The following is an 18218-nucleotide window of genomic DNA, read 5'->3' on the forward strand; positions in this document are numbered from 1 at the left end:
GCTATAGTGAGATATCACATGGAGGAAACCCAACAAAAATTAATTCCTTAATGTTCTGAGAACTAAGCAAGGCAAGGTTTTTAACAAATAGAAAATGCCTCATCGCTCTGAATTGCAGAGTACTGACAAACCTTTAATAGAAGTTTCGCAACACATCAAAAGTACAATGATCCCTTTGAACTTCACAATTCAGGCCTGTCTCTAACCAAAAGCAAAGGTAATCATCAATATCTGACATTCATGACTGAGATGCTAAGGAGCTGAAGGTCTGTCCTGAAGCCACAACATTGTCTGAATAAATGATCAAGCAAACCCTTGCTTCTAAAATAGAGTTGTCATTACATGTTCTAAATATGTTTCCGCATAAAGAGCCTATCCCTGAGAAGTGCTGAGCACTGACAAAGCCAGATCTCAAATTTTCAAGTACATCTAATCTTTTTAAAACACTATTTCAGGTCATTATTTATTTTCAGCTTCACTGGTGATGCCCAACTTTAAATCTGTTTTCTTCGTTACTCTTTGGCAGGAGGGAACTCCTTATTTGCTGGCTGAGTAATAGCATTGGCTATCAGGGGAGATGAATGTTCTGCTCCTGCAGACAATGGAATCTTGTACCAGAGAAGGCAAAGAAAAGGTGAAAGGGTAAATTGCTTCTCCATTTATTTGTTGTGGGTTTCAGTGTCTACAAATTTGGCTGCTTGTACAGTGACCCAAGAATATGTTAATGCCAGCTAGCAAAGGGGCACACACAGGGTGTAAGGAGATTACAGGTGTCTCCTGAGTCTGGTATGAACATTCTAGTTCACCAAAGAGTGTCATGTAAGGTCTCTAATAAAAGCTTATGTCATACTCATCTTCATAATCATTGCAAAATGTTTGTATGGATGATATTTAAGGAGTTATGTGTCTGTACCAGAAATGAGCGTCCTTAAAGTCTGTGTCACCAATAGAGGTGAAGAAACAAGTTTTCTCTAACACAAGAAATGTTTCTCTCTTCCTGTTTCTGATGTAACCTAATAAAATAGATGTTCCATTTACACATCAAGTCAAATATTAATGAAGAGATGTGAAATCAACAGGGGAGGGGCACACAGGGGGAAAAAACAAGCCACAGAGGGTTATCTTGAGTAAGGACAATGACATTTGTGGGTATTTCTACGAGGCAAGGCAGACACTCCTGTACTGTTTTACTGAGGGGACAAGCTGTGAGAACGGCTTGTGTCTTGGGGGGAAAAGATCTCAACAATCCTTGCTGAAAAATGCTGACTTTGGGATAAGCTCGAATTATCAAGACAAGGAAATAATTTTAGTTTAGTCTAAGCTTTAGGTTGTGTGTTATGGTTTTATTTGATATGTAACCAATTGTTTCCAATACCTTGTCTTGCTAACACTTTGAATCTCTGTTATTTAATAATAAACTTACTCTTGTTTTAACTATAAATATATTGAAGTGCTATGGCGTAAATCAAAGTGTTGGCCCTGAGTTGAATCTAACAAGCTGGTGTGTTCTGTTCCTTTGGGGACAGCACATCTGGTATTTCTGTGAGTAGCCAGTGACAGGGGGATACTTGGAAGGGTCTCAGGAGCTGGGGTGCATCTGTTATCTACCTACAGAACAAAGGCAAGGCTGGTGTAACCAGATGAGAATACTTGCGGGGATGACAGGCTGGTTGTGATGGGGAGCTATTGCTCAGCTGTCGCAAGCAAGTTTCTCTAGCTCTGGAGGCAACAAGGTGACTCACGGCACTGGGTACCCCAAGAAGCATCACACATACCTTCAGATTCCAGTTGTTTCAGCTGCTGAGAAGTGTGGAGAAAATATGCCCTTAACATAATAAAGGCTCCTATCACAGGCACTGATGCCAGGAAGATGTAGGGCTGTAAAATTGAGACTACTATTATGGCGCCAGTCACAATCAGTATTAACTGTAGGATGAAAGAAAAAATAGTATTGATGAAATACATTTTCATTTTACAGATTAGAGATTGGTGATGAATCACCCCTTGAGGCCTATGTACCATTCAACTTCATTACTTCAATCAAATAAATCCGTGGCCTCTAGATACCGCAAGAGCTGCTTTGCAAAAAAGGTGATAACTTTCACCTCTAAATCACTGGTTGAATCCAGGCCCCGTCAGTAAGTGACTGAAAACTGTTGAGTTTTGAAATAGTAGTCTCAAATCATTTTCTAGCAGACAAATATTCATACCACCATAAAACCTCCTGACAACTGGCAATCTCAGCAGAAGGTGAGGATTGAATGGCCATGGACACTGAATTAACTTTCACGCTGGAAAGAAACTTGCACAGTTGCTGCTCTTGGTGTCTGTGACTAGAAGAGAGGACTTCAGTTTCCAATGATCTCAGTCTGGTGTCTTTCACAAACACTATATTAACATGAATTTTTCTAAGGAAAAATTTCTTATCCTTCACTTTTTTTTTCTTTGAGTATTCATTTTAAAAAATCCTCATCTGGAATCTAAGCAATGTAATAGGAGCACTAAGGTTTATGGACAAACACCTACTGTAGCAGCTGCAATGGTAAACAATGAGATACTTCACTGTATTTTACATTTGTTTTAAGAGGTGAATCTTTGGGCTGATGCAGCATGGGTTATAATTTTGCAGGCTGTGTTGCACTGGTTTGTGGTAATGCAAGAGTGTTTGTGTTTGCTCATCATTTCATAATGCAGAATGTAACAACCATTGTAACCTTAAGAGGAGAATGAACCATTCATCTGAAATTCAGTCAAATTATATAACTCCCAAATTAAAGACTCCACATGGAATCATAGTCCCGTGATGACCCTGCTTTAACACAGGTTCCTATCATTCTCTTGAATTCTGCAGAGGTTACAAATCTGTGCTACACTGTCCTTACTGTTGCTGTGCCATTTTTGTATCTGATCTTGCCTGCATGAGTAATAGAAGTAGAAATGTGAGACACGCCTAGATCCTCAAAGGTATTTAGCTGCCTAACTCCCACTGGGAGTTGCTTTTCAGGATCTGGGCCACAGTCCCCAGAGGAAATGGCTTCATGGATCATAGTCGCTGAAGCAAATTGTTAATGGAAAATGGAAAACTAAGAAGAAAACTAAAAGGGGACTTTTAGGCATACAATGGGAAAAGTAATGTCCAAGAACAAATAGTGTGAAATCACGACTCTGCTCGGGATATCTCTTTTGCGGCCTCTGAGAGAGGAGCACCCTCTTAGTCTGAACATGTGTGTTTCCTGCCTGAAACATCCTAATGTATAAAATGGAGTTGTATATCTAAGTGGAACTTCCACAGTGAGCCATATCACACATAGCTTAATAAGTGCCCTTGTATTTTCATAAGTTCAATTCTTAATAGTGCAGATCTAGAAGTATAATTTTAAAAATGTACATGCTTTCAAGTAGTTTTGTGAAGTCATTATAATGAATAACATTATACTAAAGCCTAATCCCTACTATGTTATACACATGTAAAGAGGTTGGCTATTTGAAATCCTAAATACTGCTTATCTGGTTTGAAATGGGATCTTGGACTGACTGCTTCAGCAGGAGATATAAGTTACATTTCATAACTGACTCTTTAGTTATGAGAACCTCCTTTGAGTGCTCTGTGTAGGTGCTTCTTTTCCCTTCTAACTAGGCATTTCTTGTCTAGAATATAAGCAGGGTTTCCCCTTCACAGACTGTAATTTAACCTCTCTTTAACCTATAATTTAAACTCAGAAAATGAAATTTCTGTCCCATGGAAAACTTCAAGGTTTCAAGAAAGTTTGTATCTCAATATGGGATGAAAAGTAAAAACCACATTTTTATGGGACAGAAATTCTGAAAAATTCCATTTCTCCTTCAGGAGAAATGGAATTTTTCTGCTTGCTGGCTGCCTGCCTGGAAAGCTCTTGTCAATTTCATCTTCTGCCTACAGAATATTGATTTTTATTTTTTCAAAATTGAAACTTTCCCATGGAAAACTGTTGATTTTTGTGAAACGGGCATTTTCCACTGGAAAAGCATTCCGATGGAAATTTCCCAACCAGCTGTACTAGGTACATGAATTAAATTAACCAGAACATTTAAGACAGTAAACCGGTCTCCTTATCAAAATCGAAGCCTCGCCATTATACATCAGAGCTTCAATGGCCTGAGCATGGACCTTTAGATTGCTTCTAAAGTCAAGTCTCCAAAGTTGTAATACACAACTCCTGGCCTACATCAAAATCTGGCTGCATATTTCTCTCATTTCAATATAGTTTTTAATAGTGTTGCTTCTTGACTTGCCAAAATACTATAATTCAAGAAGTTTCATATATTCTTACTGAACATAAGACTTGCCATACTGGATCTGCCCAATGGTCTATCTGGTCCAGTATCCTGTCTCTGACAGTCCCTAGTACCAGTTGCTTCAGAGGAAGTAGCCTTGTAGTATGCAGTTATGGAACAACCTCGCCACAGGCAATGTTTCCACCAAACCCACAATAATTAGCAGATGGCTTGTGCCCTGAAGCATGAGGAATTTATATCCTTTCCAAAACTTTTTAAAAAAAATATTTACTACCATAACTCTGGAGATATTTATCCATCTAAATGTCCAATTGTTTCCTGAATCCTGCTAAGATCATGGCCTACAGCTAAATAGAAGGTGGAAAAAATCTAAGAAGCTAAATGTATGTTGAATTCTAATTTTTTGCTTAGTTCTTTTTATTTAATATGATATGTTATCCATGCTGTGTGACTGCAGGGGAAGACTAAATAAACAAATATATCTAGAACTCTGATTTTACAAACCTGAATGAAGTCAAATATTGTAAGTGGCAGTAGGTCATCCAGTATGGCTGTATCTTTAGAGAATCTGTTAAGTATTCCACCTACAGATAGAAAGAACAGAAATAAAGCAACAGGTAAAGGGCTCGTTGTTACATGAATACGTTCTACAGATGTCAGCTTTAACTAACGCAATAGCTTTTCTGCATATGGAACATGTTAACTGAGATGATGTTTTTAAAGTTTTTGCGCTAAACTCAGCCTTGGTCTAAGTGCTATTCCATTTTTGTTAATGGAGTTACATCTGCTTACACTAGGACTGAATTTAGCCCTACAGCTTTTATTTTAGTTAGTGAAGTCCCAGGAAAATGCAGAATAGGTCAGTGCAATAGAAGATGCATGCTTAGATGGGATGGGGGAAGAGAGACAAAGGCAGACAGGCTGTACCACTCATGCAATAGATTTTGCAATAGATATGGATAGTCTGTGCATTAGCATGGTATTTGATTTCAAAATATCAGCTTCCTGACTTCCAAGCAGACTTAATGTGCATAATGATATCAGAAAGTAAGAAGAGAATTAGTAATAAGAAGGACTTATATGAAATGGAGACTCATTTTGGTGCATTTCTATTTACTAGTGTCTCCTGCTATCTACTCTTAAGTATAGTCTAGTAAATGAGGATAGGACAGGAATTTCATACACAGATGACAGTGGCACTTACTGCATTAGTTATGTAACAAAATCTCCAGCAACTTTAGGGACAGATTTTGATACCCTTACTCATGCTGAGTAGCACCTTATTCCATCTACTTCAGTGGGACTACCTTGAGTAAGGCATTACTTAGTGTGAGTAAGGGTATCTGAATCTGACCTTCAGTGACTTACTGTAGAGCTGACTGTGTATCTTATACTACAGTTTTATCCAAAGTGAACTCCGCTCTTGTCTGTTTTTATGTCTTTTTTACACTGTTATAAAACCTGAAGGAGATATTTCAAAACCAAAGCAGACATCTAAAATGTGTGGTACTTAAAATGCAGTCAAGATTTTCTACAAGATTCATACATTACTTTTGATGTAGCAACATTTAAAATTGAACTGAGGTGGTAGAGAAAACAATGGTGCCCTTTAAACAGAATGAAGCACTCTTTAATTAAAATCAAAGGCATAAATCATTGTCAGTCAGTTTCTATCTTGACTACCTGCTTTCAAAGAGTTGACGACTGACATAGGTGCCTGAAGAACTGCGTGCAGCATCTTCTGATGAAGACTTTTGGAAACTGTTATAAGAGTATGCACCAGGGGTAAACCTCTGAAGAGTCCCAAGGCAAGCAGGGTATCTGCCACTCCCACGTAAATATAAAAGACATAGTAGTCGCTAGTGCCGGTGACAATCACTGTAGCGCTGTTGGACACATCAGAGCTGGCATTTTTTGGCTGTGTTATATTTGCCGCATTTGCAGCACTTCTATGAAATGCAATTAAAAAAAAATACAGTAAGTTCAAAAGCATCTTAGTTCCTTTTACTATCACTATTACACGAGTAGTATCTACAAGCTCCATTTGTCCTAAATCCATATGGGTGATTTTTCTTTCTTGAACATCAACCTGCATGTACAAAACACAACTAATTTGTCACTCCATACTCAACCTGTGGAACTCTTTGCCAGAGGATGTTGTGAAGGCCAAGACTATAACAGTGTTCAAAAAAAACTAGATAAATTCATGGAGGATAGGTTCATCAATGGCTATTAGCCAGGATGGGCAGGAGTGGTGTCCCTAGCCTCTGTTTGCTAGAGGCTGGTAATAAGCGACAGGGGATGGATCACTTGATGATTACCTGTTCTGTTCATTCCCTCTGGGGCACCTCGCATTGGCCACTATTGGAAGACAGGATAATGTGCTAGATGGACCTTTGGTCTGACCCAGTATGGCCGTTCTTATATGTTTTTGACTAGCCTTAAGGATCTTCATGAACAGATATCAAGAGGCTTTTTTTTTTACAAAAAGCAGCAGCAGAAAGAGAATCCCCAAGCCCATAATAAAATGCAGTCAATACTTACTCTTTGAGAAACCACAACCCAAATAAAGAAGCAGCCACCTGCAATCAGTGAACATACAATTATTTTTTTCTGTTACATTATGTTCTTTTACTCCCTTTCCTTCTTTCCATAACTATGGTAATTGTTTATTGCACCATTATTTGTACAGAGAACATTATAAATGGATGAAATTCAAACTTCCTTGAAGCAAACACCTTGCCACTTCTCTTCCTCCTTCCACAGGGAACCCTTCAGTGCACCTCCCAAGGAGAACTACATTTATACATACACTTTATAAGCATTCAAGTACCAAAGCACCTTTTAAATTTGTTGGCATTGTAGGATTAACAGCGATTTGCTAAAATGCATTCTTGGTGACAAGGGACACTTACTGTATGTTTGGAAGTTTCTTTTGTTTTAAATATTATTACATTTTGTTAACAACTGAAACGATGAGACTGCTTCCCAGTAGATATGAAATATGTGTCAAGACTTAAAGTGACAGTAAAGAATTCAACACATCACTAATTTTATTTAACTCCTTTGTCTGACACTGTTACTTTTCAGGAATATACCCCTTGAACTCAATCTGTCCCTCTTCCTCCAGTTCAGTTCAGCTGTAATTTCTGTCCAGTCCTTTGCTACCAGAGTTACTGTAGTATTGTCATTCTCTCTGACCAATCTCTTTGACTGATCTGAGTGTTCCTCAGCACGTCTCCTATCCTTCAGCTGCTAGTTTTAAATAACGCTTCAACACACTGTTAATTTGCTGTGCCAGCAATCAAGTTCCACTTTGTTTAAAATGGAACTCAACCCTTCTGTATAGGCTCTCCTGGCCCCACAACATCCCTCAGTGTCTAATAAATATAAAGCTTCCTCTTTATACCAAATTCTTATCTATCCACTGAGACCCAGCAGAGCCTTCTGTTGAGTTAATCTGATGATACTGGAAGCATTTCAGAAAAAACTACTGGATAGATCTTATACTTAAACCTTATTTCTAGTAATTTAAATGTAGATCCTAGGTCATCTCTCTTATATCTCCCCACATCACTGCTATCAAGATATGCCTTACCACAGATTGCACCCCAATACTTATTAGAAATTTGTTTTAGATGTCTCATGAGATCTGCCATCTTTGCACCAGCTAGATAAATTACTGAAGAGCTGTCACAGTAACCTAGTAATCAAAATCTCCCCCTGTCCTCCTATGTCTCACAGCCCGTCTCCACCTTGGGTGCCTCCCAGTACATAACCAGCGTTCTCATCTGAGGGATGCAGAGAGCCAATTCTGAGGTGGGCCTGCTTTACAGAATCCTTACATGCTGTTTCTGTGAGTATCCACTTCTTCCTCTGCATGCTCTACCAGTTCACCAACTCTGGCCTCAAGATACTGTAGTTGGGAATTAAGGACCATGAGCTTCTTGCAAATGTGCACACATACAACACTTGGCCACAAGGTAAGTTCTTGTACATTTTCCTTGTAATAATGCCCTGGCTGGGTCATGAATCTGGTACCTCTAGATCTAGAATAGCTCATTCTACTAGGTTTAAGGCAGCATCTATAGCAGTGGTGGGCAACCTGCGGCCTGCGGGCTGCACGCAGCCCATCAGGGTAATCCGCTGGCAGGCCGCAAGACAATTTGTTTACGTTGACTGTCCACAGGCACAGCCGCCTGCAGCTTCCAGTGGCCATGGTTCGCCGTTCCCGGTCAATGGGAGCTGTGGGAAGCGGTGTGGGCTGCAGCTGAGCAGGGGTTGGAGGATCTCGGGTGTGTTGGACTTGAGTTGGACTTGAGTTCCAAATTCCTTGTGTGAATTGGGATTATGGACTCTTGTACAGCCTTGCACTAACTCATTGTCTTTGATAAACAAAAGTAATATCCCAACACCACTCATCAGCAATTAAGCCAGCAGCCAACAAAAATGCATATGCAAAAATGTTGACACTAAATACTTTTATATTTGAAACAAAAAAAATGCTCAATCTGAACAAACATAACATGATTTTACAAGCAGAATAGTCTTACCTCAATTAAAAAGATTACTACACACAAAATTAGCACAAAAGTCAAGCTTTTGTGGGTGGTAATGTATCTGTAATATGTATTCCAGGTAGTAACAGCACTCATGCTTTCTGCATCATCAATAAAACATTCCTGCCAAGATAATCAATAAGAACATGGTTAGAATGACCACCTCTACCCATAAGAACTATTGATATGTGACTACAATCCCTCCTGCACTGATTCATTTTAAGTGACAGAAATGCAGCATTCAGTTTGACTGGAGAGGAGGGATGGTAATTGTAGGTAGGAGTGACATTTTTCAGGTGAAACCTTTTACTGAAAAATGAATATTCAGGTTAACCAAAACATTTCACAAATTCATACAGAATTTGCGGAATTGTTTCAGCTGAAAAAGAAGAAGAAAAAATAAAGAAAATTCTAAATTTTTCATTTTGACTTTCCCATTTGAAATCCATTTAGAATGTTCTATCCATATTGATTTTTTTTTAAAGGTAAAAAAAAATCAAAAGAAACAAAACATTTTGTTTGACCTGAAACAATTTAATTTTTTTTTTTTTTTAGTTTGGTCACCAAACCAAAAATCAGTTATTCACATAGTGCAAGATAATTGTTGAGTTACCTCTTGCATAAAGACACCACTTAAAAATCACTTGAGCTGTTGACACAGCCTGATAATAACAATCCTCAGATCAACACACCATTGCTAAAAACATAGCTTGATTATGTCTTAATTTCTTCAAACATTACCTACACATGAGGTTTCAAAGAAATTCAACAATACAGAAACTTTGAGGAATCTCTGTTCTACTAAGATCACTCAGGCAAAAGAAAAGGTGAGAAATGCTAATTTTTAAATAATAACGAGCTTTAAGCATTTCTTCATTGTATACAGCACATAGCTGTATCCATGAGTAGGGCTCCTAGGCACTATGGTAACAATAATAATAATAAATGTACAAAATTTTCATTCAGAAAGTGACCTAGAAAACATCAGTTGTCCTCCAAAGAGCAACTTTGCCAAACTTGGAAATGAAATTCATTCATTAAAAAGTGAAATAGAGATATTTTAGACCTGTTTTAAGTGCAAATCTCATCTGTGTTTTAACTACGACGTTATTACCAGAAACTCAATTATACTATAACTAATCCAGCATAATCTTCTCTCCAGTGTCTGCATCACCATGTGAAATTTGTTCAGTTTTTTTATAAATCAAATACTATCAACTTGTAGCCTGATCAGCTGCAATATTGAATAGCTACATTCAATGTGTGTAACTATTCCAATTGGTTTAATTTATTCCATGAGTTAATGTTTCAAATGTCTATTCTTGATTCTTAGTTTAAAAACCACACAAACTTTAGTTTCCAATTTGATTTCAAATTTGATTTCCACATAATTACTCTTACAAGTCGGTAACTGTAAGGGAATAGATGGTTTTCAAAAGTTGTACATGACTTGTTATAAAATCTGAAAAGTAGACAGGAGCTATTCTTGAGGGTCTGATGCAGTGATACTGCAACAAAAGAGTCCTCCTAAAGTCATTCTTTCAGATTATATATAAATTCTTTAACTAAATTTCAAACTGGTATTTGAGATAGAAAAATAAAGGACACTCTACAGAGCAGTACCACATAATTCATTACAAGAAAGGTAGAAAACATAGAAGGACTGTAGTGCTCAATGCTATCAGCAAAGTATTCCATCTAAAAAGAAGGGCAATACAAATCAGCACATACCTTCAAATCTTCTTCATTAATCTCATCACTTATGTCCAAGACGCTGTCTTTAGACAAGCGCCTAGCATAGATGTCTCTCTCGGGAGACAGGTTAGACTGGGGGACCATCGACATTTTACGTACCGATGTACTCCCCTTTTTGTAAAAGCTTTGTCCCTGGTTAATTGAGGTACGGGTCATCAAGTTCAGCACAGACTGCCTCCTCTGTCCATGGAACATGGGCCCTGTGGTTAGTAAATTGCTCCGAGGCAGAATGGCCTCACCCTGTTCAGAATCGGGCACCAGAGACAACCTTCTTTCTGGTGGCTCACTATAACCTTCTTCTATCCCATTGGCCTGTGCTGGGGCTTTCTGTATTATCGAAAACTTTCTGCTAGCATTAAGTGGATTAATAATGATGGAGTTCTTTCTTTTTTCATTGAAATCAGTAGTTTGTTTAAAAGATTGCTTCTTGGATTCATTTCGGGAACCCACTCCATCTCCATCAATGGAAAACCGTCGGAGAGCTTCATTCAGAATTGAGTTTCTTCTCTCTGGACTGAACTGATCAAAAGAATCAAATCCCATCAGCTTTGAGCTGAAGTCAGGCCGCTGAGCCTGAAGTTCAGAAAATGTTCCATAGAAATAGCTGGTCCCTTCATGTAAAATTAATATTTTGTCTGCTGTCCTTAAATGTTCCAGTTTTGAAGTCACCAGGATTCTAGTTTTATTTGCCATCAACTTGCAAACACAGCTAAAAAAAACAAAAGAATTATATGCATTTTAAAACCAGGGCAATTATTCAATATTTCCTCTCCATGCTTTCATATTACTTTCATCACTTCCACTCTTATTCCATTTGCTTTTATAGGGCAGAGAAGTGGGTGGAACACACAATTAGTGTTCATCTGGAGTACCAGGGGGGTGAGCAGAAGAATGGACGCTGGCCTCTAGTTAGGCTCAATGTAATGGTGGCACAGCTGAGCTGCTTGTAAATTCCCCACTTGCAGCCATGCAAAACTTTCATACACCACACAGATGTAACTGGGAAACTTCATGGAGAGCAGGGAATTATTGTATAATCGACCTATGGGGGTGTCCTTTAGGTACATATGTGCTTGCCCAGTCTGCTGTCAATCTCGCCTTTCCAGCTGGTCAGTGGGTCCTTTTGTGTGACCAGCTTGTTGGGGTTTACACAAAAAAGGACAAAATACTATTTTCTATGAACATCAACACCCATGAAACAGTTGATAACTATTTAAACTATTTTAAACTATTAAAGATAATATGCCACAAGCACTTGTCATTTGTGCACACACTCACTATTATATTGTATGTGTAATTTGAGAGAGAGAGAGAGAGAGAGAGAGAATATATAACTGTATCTGGGGATGAATAAGCTATAGGAGTTACAATATGTCCAATTATTGTATGGGCAGGTTTAATGAGTATACGATGCCTGCTAGACAAAAGATGATATATTGTCACATGGCTTTGGATTCAGTATCCAAAATGATTCCTAAAAACTATGTATCATTTTGACCACTTCTATATTTTGGGCATATTCATATAAATTCTGTGACAAATAGATGAGGGAGTGTTTTCTTTCTTGGATTTGTGCTTTGCATTGTGCTGCTTGACAGAACACCCAGAAACAAACCTTGGAAAAAATACAGTACCTTTCAAATATTTCTTTTTCTGTTAAAATATCTAAATAGCCAAAAGGAGAATCCAGGAGATACAAATCAGCATCTTTGTACACTGCTCTAAACAGAGGAAATGGAAATGAAATTAGCTTTCATTACTATCTACCAGTTCAATTTAAGTTTAATTTATAATGCATGCTTTTAAAATTGAATCTCATAAGAGCTGTAACTAATAGACATAAGAATCTAGACTGCTTATTTACAGGGAATCAGTGTTCAGAATTAAATAGGTTTATAATTCACCTTTTAATAAAGCCTTTCCTTGTAGCAGGGTAGTTTGCATAGTAAAGTAATTTTTCATGGAATTTCATGTAATCCAAAGAAACTGCACAACTACCTTTACTGTGTCTTTTACTTTGGGTCTTTTAAAGACCTGTTTAAGGCCTACTCCTGCAAGCGCTGTGCGTGTAGGATGCTTGCTCAGTTTAACAAGAATTATGGACCTGTTCCAAAGTCCACTGATATCAAGCTCTTTCTCTGTAGAAGGCTTACAGAATTATGGGACCATAGGGCTCAGTCTTGTAAAGTGCTTTATAGTAAATGGACTGCAAGGTCCTGTATGAGAATCTTAGGTCCCAATCCTGCAAACAGCAACTTAACATCAGTAGGACTACTCACATGCTTGATGTTCACCAGTGCCTAAGTATTTGCAGGGTCAGAATCTTAGACTGTAATGATCCTGAGCTGGACACTGGGGCCCAACCCTGCCCCCACTAAAGTGAACAAGAGTTTTGCCATTGACGTCAATGGGAGCAGGAGCAGGCCCTTTGTCTTATTGTGTGATTGTAAAACATGACACTATAAATTAGTACAAAGAAATAATTAAGAAAACCCTGAAAATTGGATTTTACTTCCATTTAAAGTACTTAAAAATCTTTTAACATTTGTTTCTAAACAGTTATATTGAACAAACATAATATGAAAAACATATAGCCACTAAAAACATTAATAGTATATTCTGCCAATAGTATAGGTAATTTTACTGAAAGACCTTCTATTATGATTGAATTCACTTATTGTACATTTTGATGTAGTGACTGCACAGTAATCATATTGTTCTTGACATTTTCAACGGTTGGCAAGTTTATAACTTACTTCCTACGTTAATGGTAGAGTTCAGCTCAGCGCTATATATTGGATGTTGCCTATACTGTCTTTGTGACTTTTTTTATTTTAAAAATATAATTATACAGCTGAAGACTAATGCCTATTGGCAAGCTGATCACACAACAGTAGATTGATAAAGTCAATCATATGACATTCCAGGAATTGACCAGAGTTCCTTTGGAAGTTTATAAACATGGCTGTACACAGAGTTTGGGAAGGTATTTAATCAGTCTGATAGTTTTTATGGAAATCTGAATGGTTTATACTTTAGTTCAGCATTCCCCAAACTTTCGAAAGATGAGGCATGCCCCCTTCAGGAAAGTTGAATTAACCACGCCCTCTGCCTACTTGCAACTCTGCCAAGTGTTCTACAGGCCTCCACGTCTTAATATATGTATCTTTCACCTCACCCGCACTGGAGCGTGCCCAGTATTTGAGAAATGCTGGTCTATGTCTTCATAATATGATCTTACTTCTGCCTTGTGTGTTTTGAGCATTGGTATACTTTAAATTTCAACATTGTTACCTGATTGTTAACCAATCATCACTGGCACCCATTGAAATGAATGGGGCAGTTCACATGTCAAAACTATTGTTTCAGGCTCTGCAAACCCAGACAGACATCACTGCATTTGGTTACACTGCTTCATATTTTGAAGGTGTTTTTCTTCACATCTACACCAGCTAGAGGCTTCTTTTAAGAAAAGCTCAGATTCTGGAGAATAATTGAGAATTCAGTCTGCTTCTCCTTCCCCTGTATGCAGTGTTGTTGTAGCCATGTTGGTTCCAGGATATTAGAGAGACAAGGTGGGTGAGGTAATTAGTTGGTCCAATAAAATATATTACCTCACCCACCTTGTACCCCCATCCCCTGGTTATTCCTTTGCAGCTTCCCCCAAGGGTGCATTGACTAGTTTGGGTGGTTTAATTCTTTTATACCAAATATGTTATTTCTTTGAGCTTAATCCTTAATTGTTATTTAATAGATGTCCGTCTTAAATAAGGGGGGAAATAAGCAAACCATAGGTATCTTTAAAAACCAAATTCTTCCTCAACAATTTTATTGGGAGGGTTGTCTCTTGATTGAATGAATGTTTAGAACACAGCCCTAGGGACAGCATGAGAGACACTGAAGTCCTAGGAAGCACAGCCACTGTGCAACACCTTATGAGGGATCGCTCTGCTGGCTTGTGTGGAGAGGAGGTAAGGTCTTTGCTTTGTCTCCTTTGAAGTGGTTTGCATCGCAGAGCCACTTCCAGGGATCAGGCCTTGCGCTCTGAGTGCTGAGAATGCAATTGTGGCTGTCCCTCTATGCACACATGCAAAAGCCAGCCACAATTCAGTACAAAATCACAGGTTTGTGGAAAACTGTCTAGCAGATTTTCCTAAAATATTACTGAACTCTTACATGCCAGGTGGTTTCAGACCAAAACCTCAGATCGAACCATTTTGGAGAAATGTGGGTCTAGATCCAGATCTGGAGCTGAACATCTCTGACTCAGGCTCTTCTCTAACTGTTTGCTACCTTTTGAGTATTATATTGTGCTGTTTTGCTCTGTTAGGTTTCAGTGACATGGCTTTTATTACATTGATTCTAAATAACTGTGTAAGTCTGACTGTTTTTAATCTGTCTCCCTCTCCCTTCTGAGAGCCTTTTACAGTACAGTACCTAGCCTGAAGCTAGAAGGTTAATGAAGAACTGCTTTGGAGAAAATGCTAATTTTACGTTCTAAATCAGCTATCATATTACTGAATAGACCATGTACATCCTCTCCTAGAAAGCAAATACACCTCTTCTGACACACCCCGGTCTGCTTGGGAGTGGGAGCTTTTATCATCAATCCCAGATGATATAGCCATGTGGTGGTATCATGCCACTAGAACAGTCCAACTCCCTGGTTATTTATTTTGTAATGCTCATGCATTTTTAGCAGCTGGCCTTCAACTGTTTGTTTGATTTGTTTCCTTCCTGATGAAATAACTTAATTGATTTAAAGAATGATTAAAGTAAACTTATGACTTAACTCATATGACTGAATTTGAGTCTACTGCTGTGTGATCAGCTTGCCTGTGTCCATTAGTCTGCTGCTATAGAACTTTTGAAAATATCCACTAATTTTGAATGGCCAAACTGAGAAACGTAGGGCCTGTTTAATCAGAAGTTCTGGCCACCCACAGCTCTCATTAACTTTAACTAGACTTTTGGGTGCTCAGCAGCTCTGAACATTAGGCCTTGGGCCTGTCATAAAATTCACCCAACCCAGGCATCTAAAATCAGTCACCATTGTTTTGACAATGTGGGCTTTAATCATTCAGTGCCTCAGTTTCCCTGTTTGGAAAATGGAGACAATATCTGACAACCTCTGAGAGCATTATGATTCTCAATTATTTAATGTGTAAAGCTCTTTGCAACCCTCTGGTGACAGTTGCTGAAATATTTCGTATTTCTATTTGCACATGACAAGCATTTCTCTGGTGCTCAGACAATCAACATTTCATGCTGTGAACTTTAAACTGACAGTTTCAGTTAACTATGGAAACTTTTATCTTTTGCTGAACTTCTGGGTATTTCTGAACTAAATTAATGAACATATAGATGTATCTTAAATGCCTGTATTTTCACAGGACAAAAATCTGATCTCTGATGTTAAAATGCAGCTCCCACTGGAGTCATGCACATATATCTATATGGCAGAATTAGGTCCACATTTCATTAAACTGTTCATACTATGTTTCCCAAATGTGACATGTCAGCCATTCAGATGATAAAATATTCACCTAGCTAGTGAGATTCTTGCCCGTTGACCTCCACTCAGGGTGATTCCGCCTTCCCCTAATACTGTATAGTCTTTCTCAGGAAACTTTGAAATCTCCTGTTAAAAGATTTTAAAAATTAGATGTGTATTTTCCATATCCAAATGACACAAGTTGCAAATTAACCAAAAGCAAATGCATATAGAGAGTTTAGATGGAGATAACTGTAAGATCACACAAATTTGTTTGCTTATTTCATTGTTTCCTTATTCAGAAATGAGTAATTAAAGTGTAAACATTTATTTACCTCAGGGCTCACCAAAAGCTTATCAAGTCTTATGAACAAATATTAGTCTTAAACATTAGTTCCCCAGAAGTAAAGAATGGACCTTTTACATAATCTAATTCTAAACCTCTAACCACTTATGTACATTTCCTACCTGAGAGAAGAGTGACAAATGTGTGTTTGCAGTTATAGTTAGAGAAGATCATGAACGAAACTTTGGATCTGAACACCACAAAATTCAGGGAAGTCCATACCCACAGTGGTTCCAATACCCTAGATCCCCAAAGCCCTTGTCTTTGGGGAGGTTGCAATGGGTTTGGGATCCAAACTTTACAGCTTGGGCCATCTCTTATTTAAGTGAATTGATGAATGGTCAGTGGTAAAAACACAAAATCAACAAATATAAAACAGGGGATTAATTCCCTCTCATGATTGGCAGGGGTGAGGGAAGGACTAGGGATCTATTTGTGTCTCCCTGATCCTACGCTGTCCGGCTCTAGAGTTGGAGCAGTTGAGAAGCCTAACACTGGGGAGAACCCTGCACCCATCAGTAGTTGATGCCACCTCCATTAGCTTTACACCACTGGAAAGTTCTCCTCTGCAAGGGGAATTCTCCACTGGCCACCTATGGCCAGAATCTTGAGTGGAACACATGGGAGAATCTGGACCCAGGAGACTTTGCTTTTTCTTTAGTACAAAACTGAAACCTTTGTGCAGCATTTTCTTTCTGTTTTATGCCATTATTATTTCTGAAACATGAAAGCTGATGAGTATTGCATTCTGAATGAGTGGGACTAGGGTGGTGGTTGTGGTTGTTGTTGTTGTTTTAAAGTTTTTCTTCATTCAGAAAGTTGGCTTGACCTTTTCCTTATGAGGACAATGAGGGGGAGGAGAAGGTGAAAGATTAAGTCTTATTGTGGTACCAGCCTGAATATTTATTATATTGACTGATTAAATCAACCAGCATGTGACTTCTTACTTCAGCAATGGGATCAACTAGGGAAAATCTATCTCCAGTTCATACACTTGCAACCCAAAAACTATCCCTTGTTAAGAGAGACTGGGTTACTCCCCAAAATTCAGACCTGGATTTCAAAAACCCCAGATTTCAGGGCTGTTTAGATCCAGTGTTCTGGCTTAAGCCCACCTCTAGATATTAATTTTGTGCCAGGAGTTTCAGCTCTCCCTTTACAATGTGCCTTTGATCACCTTACCTGTGATTGTGACCATTCATCATTCTACTCTGAACAATTTCTAACATTCCAAACCGCTGAGACATCTCCAACAGGCATGAAAATAAATAAATAAAATAACAAGCCAGCAAAGTATTTCCTTCTTCCTCCCTTGCAAATTAACACTGGCCTCGGGGATAGAATGAACAGTACTGTTCAGTCCTGGTTCAGGGACAGATTAAATGCCCTGCATCTCACAGCCTAGAAATTGGGTGCCTGGTACCTCAGGAAAGGGGAGACTCCCTGTTTTTCAATTCAATAATAGCCTTCTCTTCCCACCATGGAAGATTTGGAAATATCTGACCTTAAAAATCAAGATACTTATATATGGAAGAAGCTATTTTGGGTAATAGAATGTTCTGAAGTTGAGGCAGTGCAGCCTAGTGGATAGAGCACGGGACTGGGACTCAGGAGACCTGGATTCTATCCCTAGCTCTACTGTTGCCCTGTTGGGTGACCTTGGGCAAGTCACTTCACCTCCCTGTGCCTCCTTCCCCCATCTGTAAAATGGGGATAGTGATACTGACCACTTCCTATGAAGCACTCTGAGATCTGCTGATGAAAAGCACTATACAAGAGAGAGGTATTA

At 38.5% G+C, this 18218-nt stretch overlaps 1 protein-coding gene across 1 annotated transcript in view; it reads right to left on the bottom strand.

Annotated features, from left to right (window-relative positions):
* The window catches only part of CFTR (CF transmembrane conductance regulator), a 136085-nt gene that overhangs the window by 65484 nt on the left and 52383 nt on the right, over nt 1-18218 (bottom strand). Inside the window, exons 12-19 of the mRNA XM_026648922.1 lie at nt 16136-16230; nt 12224-12310; nt 10566-11298; nt 8829-8957; nt 6820-6857; nt 5959-6224; nt 4780-4859; nt 1776-1926 (exon numbers count right to left, since the gene is read on the bottom strand). Of these exons, the coding sequence (XP_026504707.1) occupies nt 1776-1926; nt 4780-4859; nt 5959-6224; nt 6820-6857; nt 8829-8957; nt 10566-11298; nt 12224-12310; nt 16136-16230 (1579 nt within the window). The remainder of the gene's footprint in view (nt 1-1775; nt 1927-4779; nt 4860-5958; nt 6225-6819; nt 6858-8828; nt 8958-10565; nt 11299-12223; nt 12311-16135; nt 16231-18218) is intronic.

The sequence above is a fragment of the Terrapene carolina genome, unplaced genomic scaffold (assembly GCF_002925995.2).
Source record: "Terrapene carolina triunguis isolate 2854851 unplaced genomic scaffold, T_m_triunguis-2.0 Scaffold68, whole genome shotgun sequence".
Classification (NCBI taxonomy): Eukaryota; Metazoa; Chordata; order Testudines; family Emydidae; genus Terrapene; species Terrapene triunguis.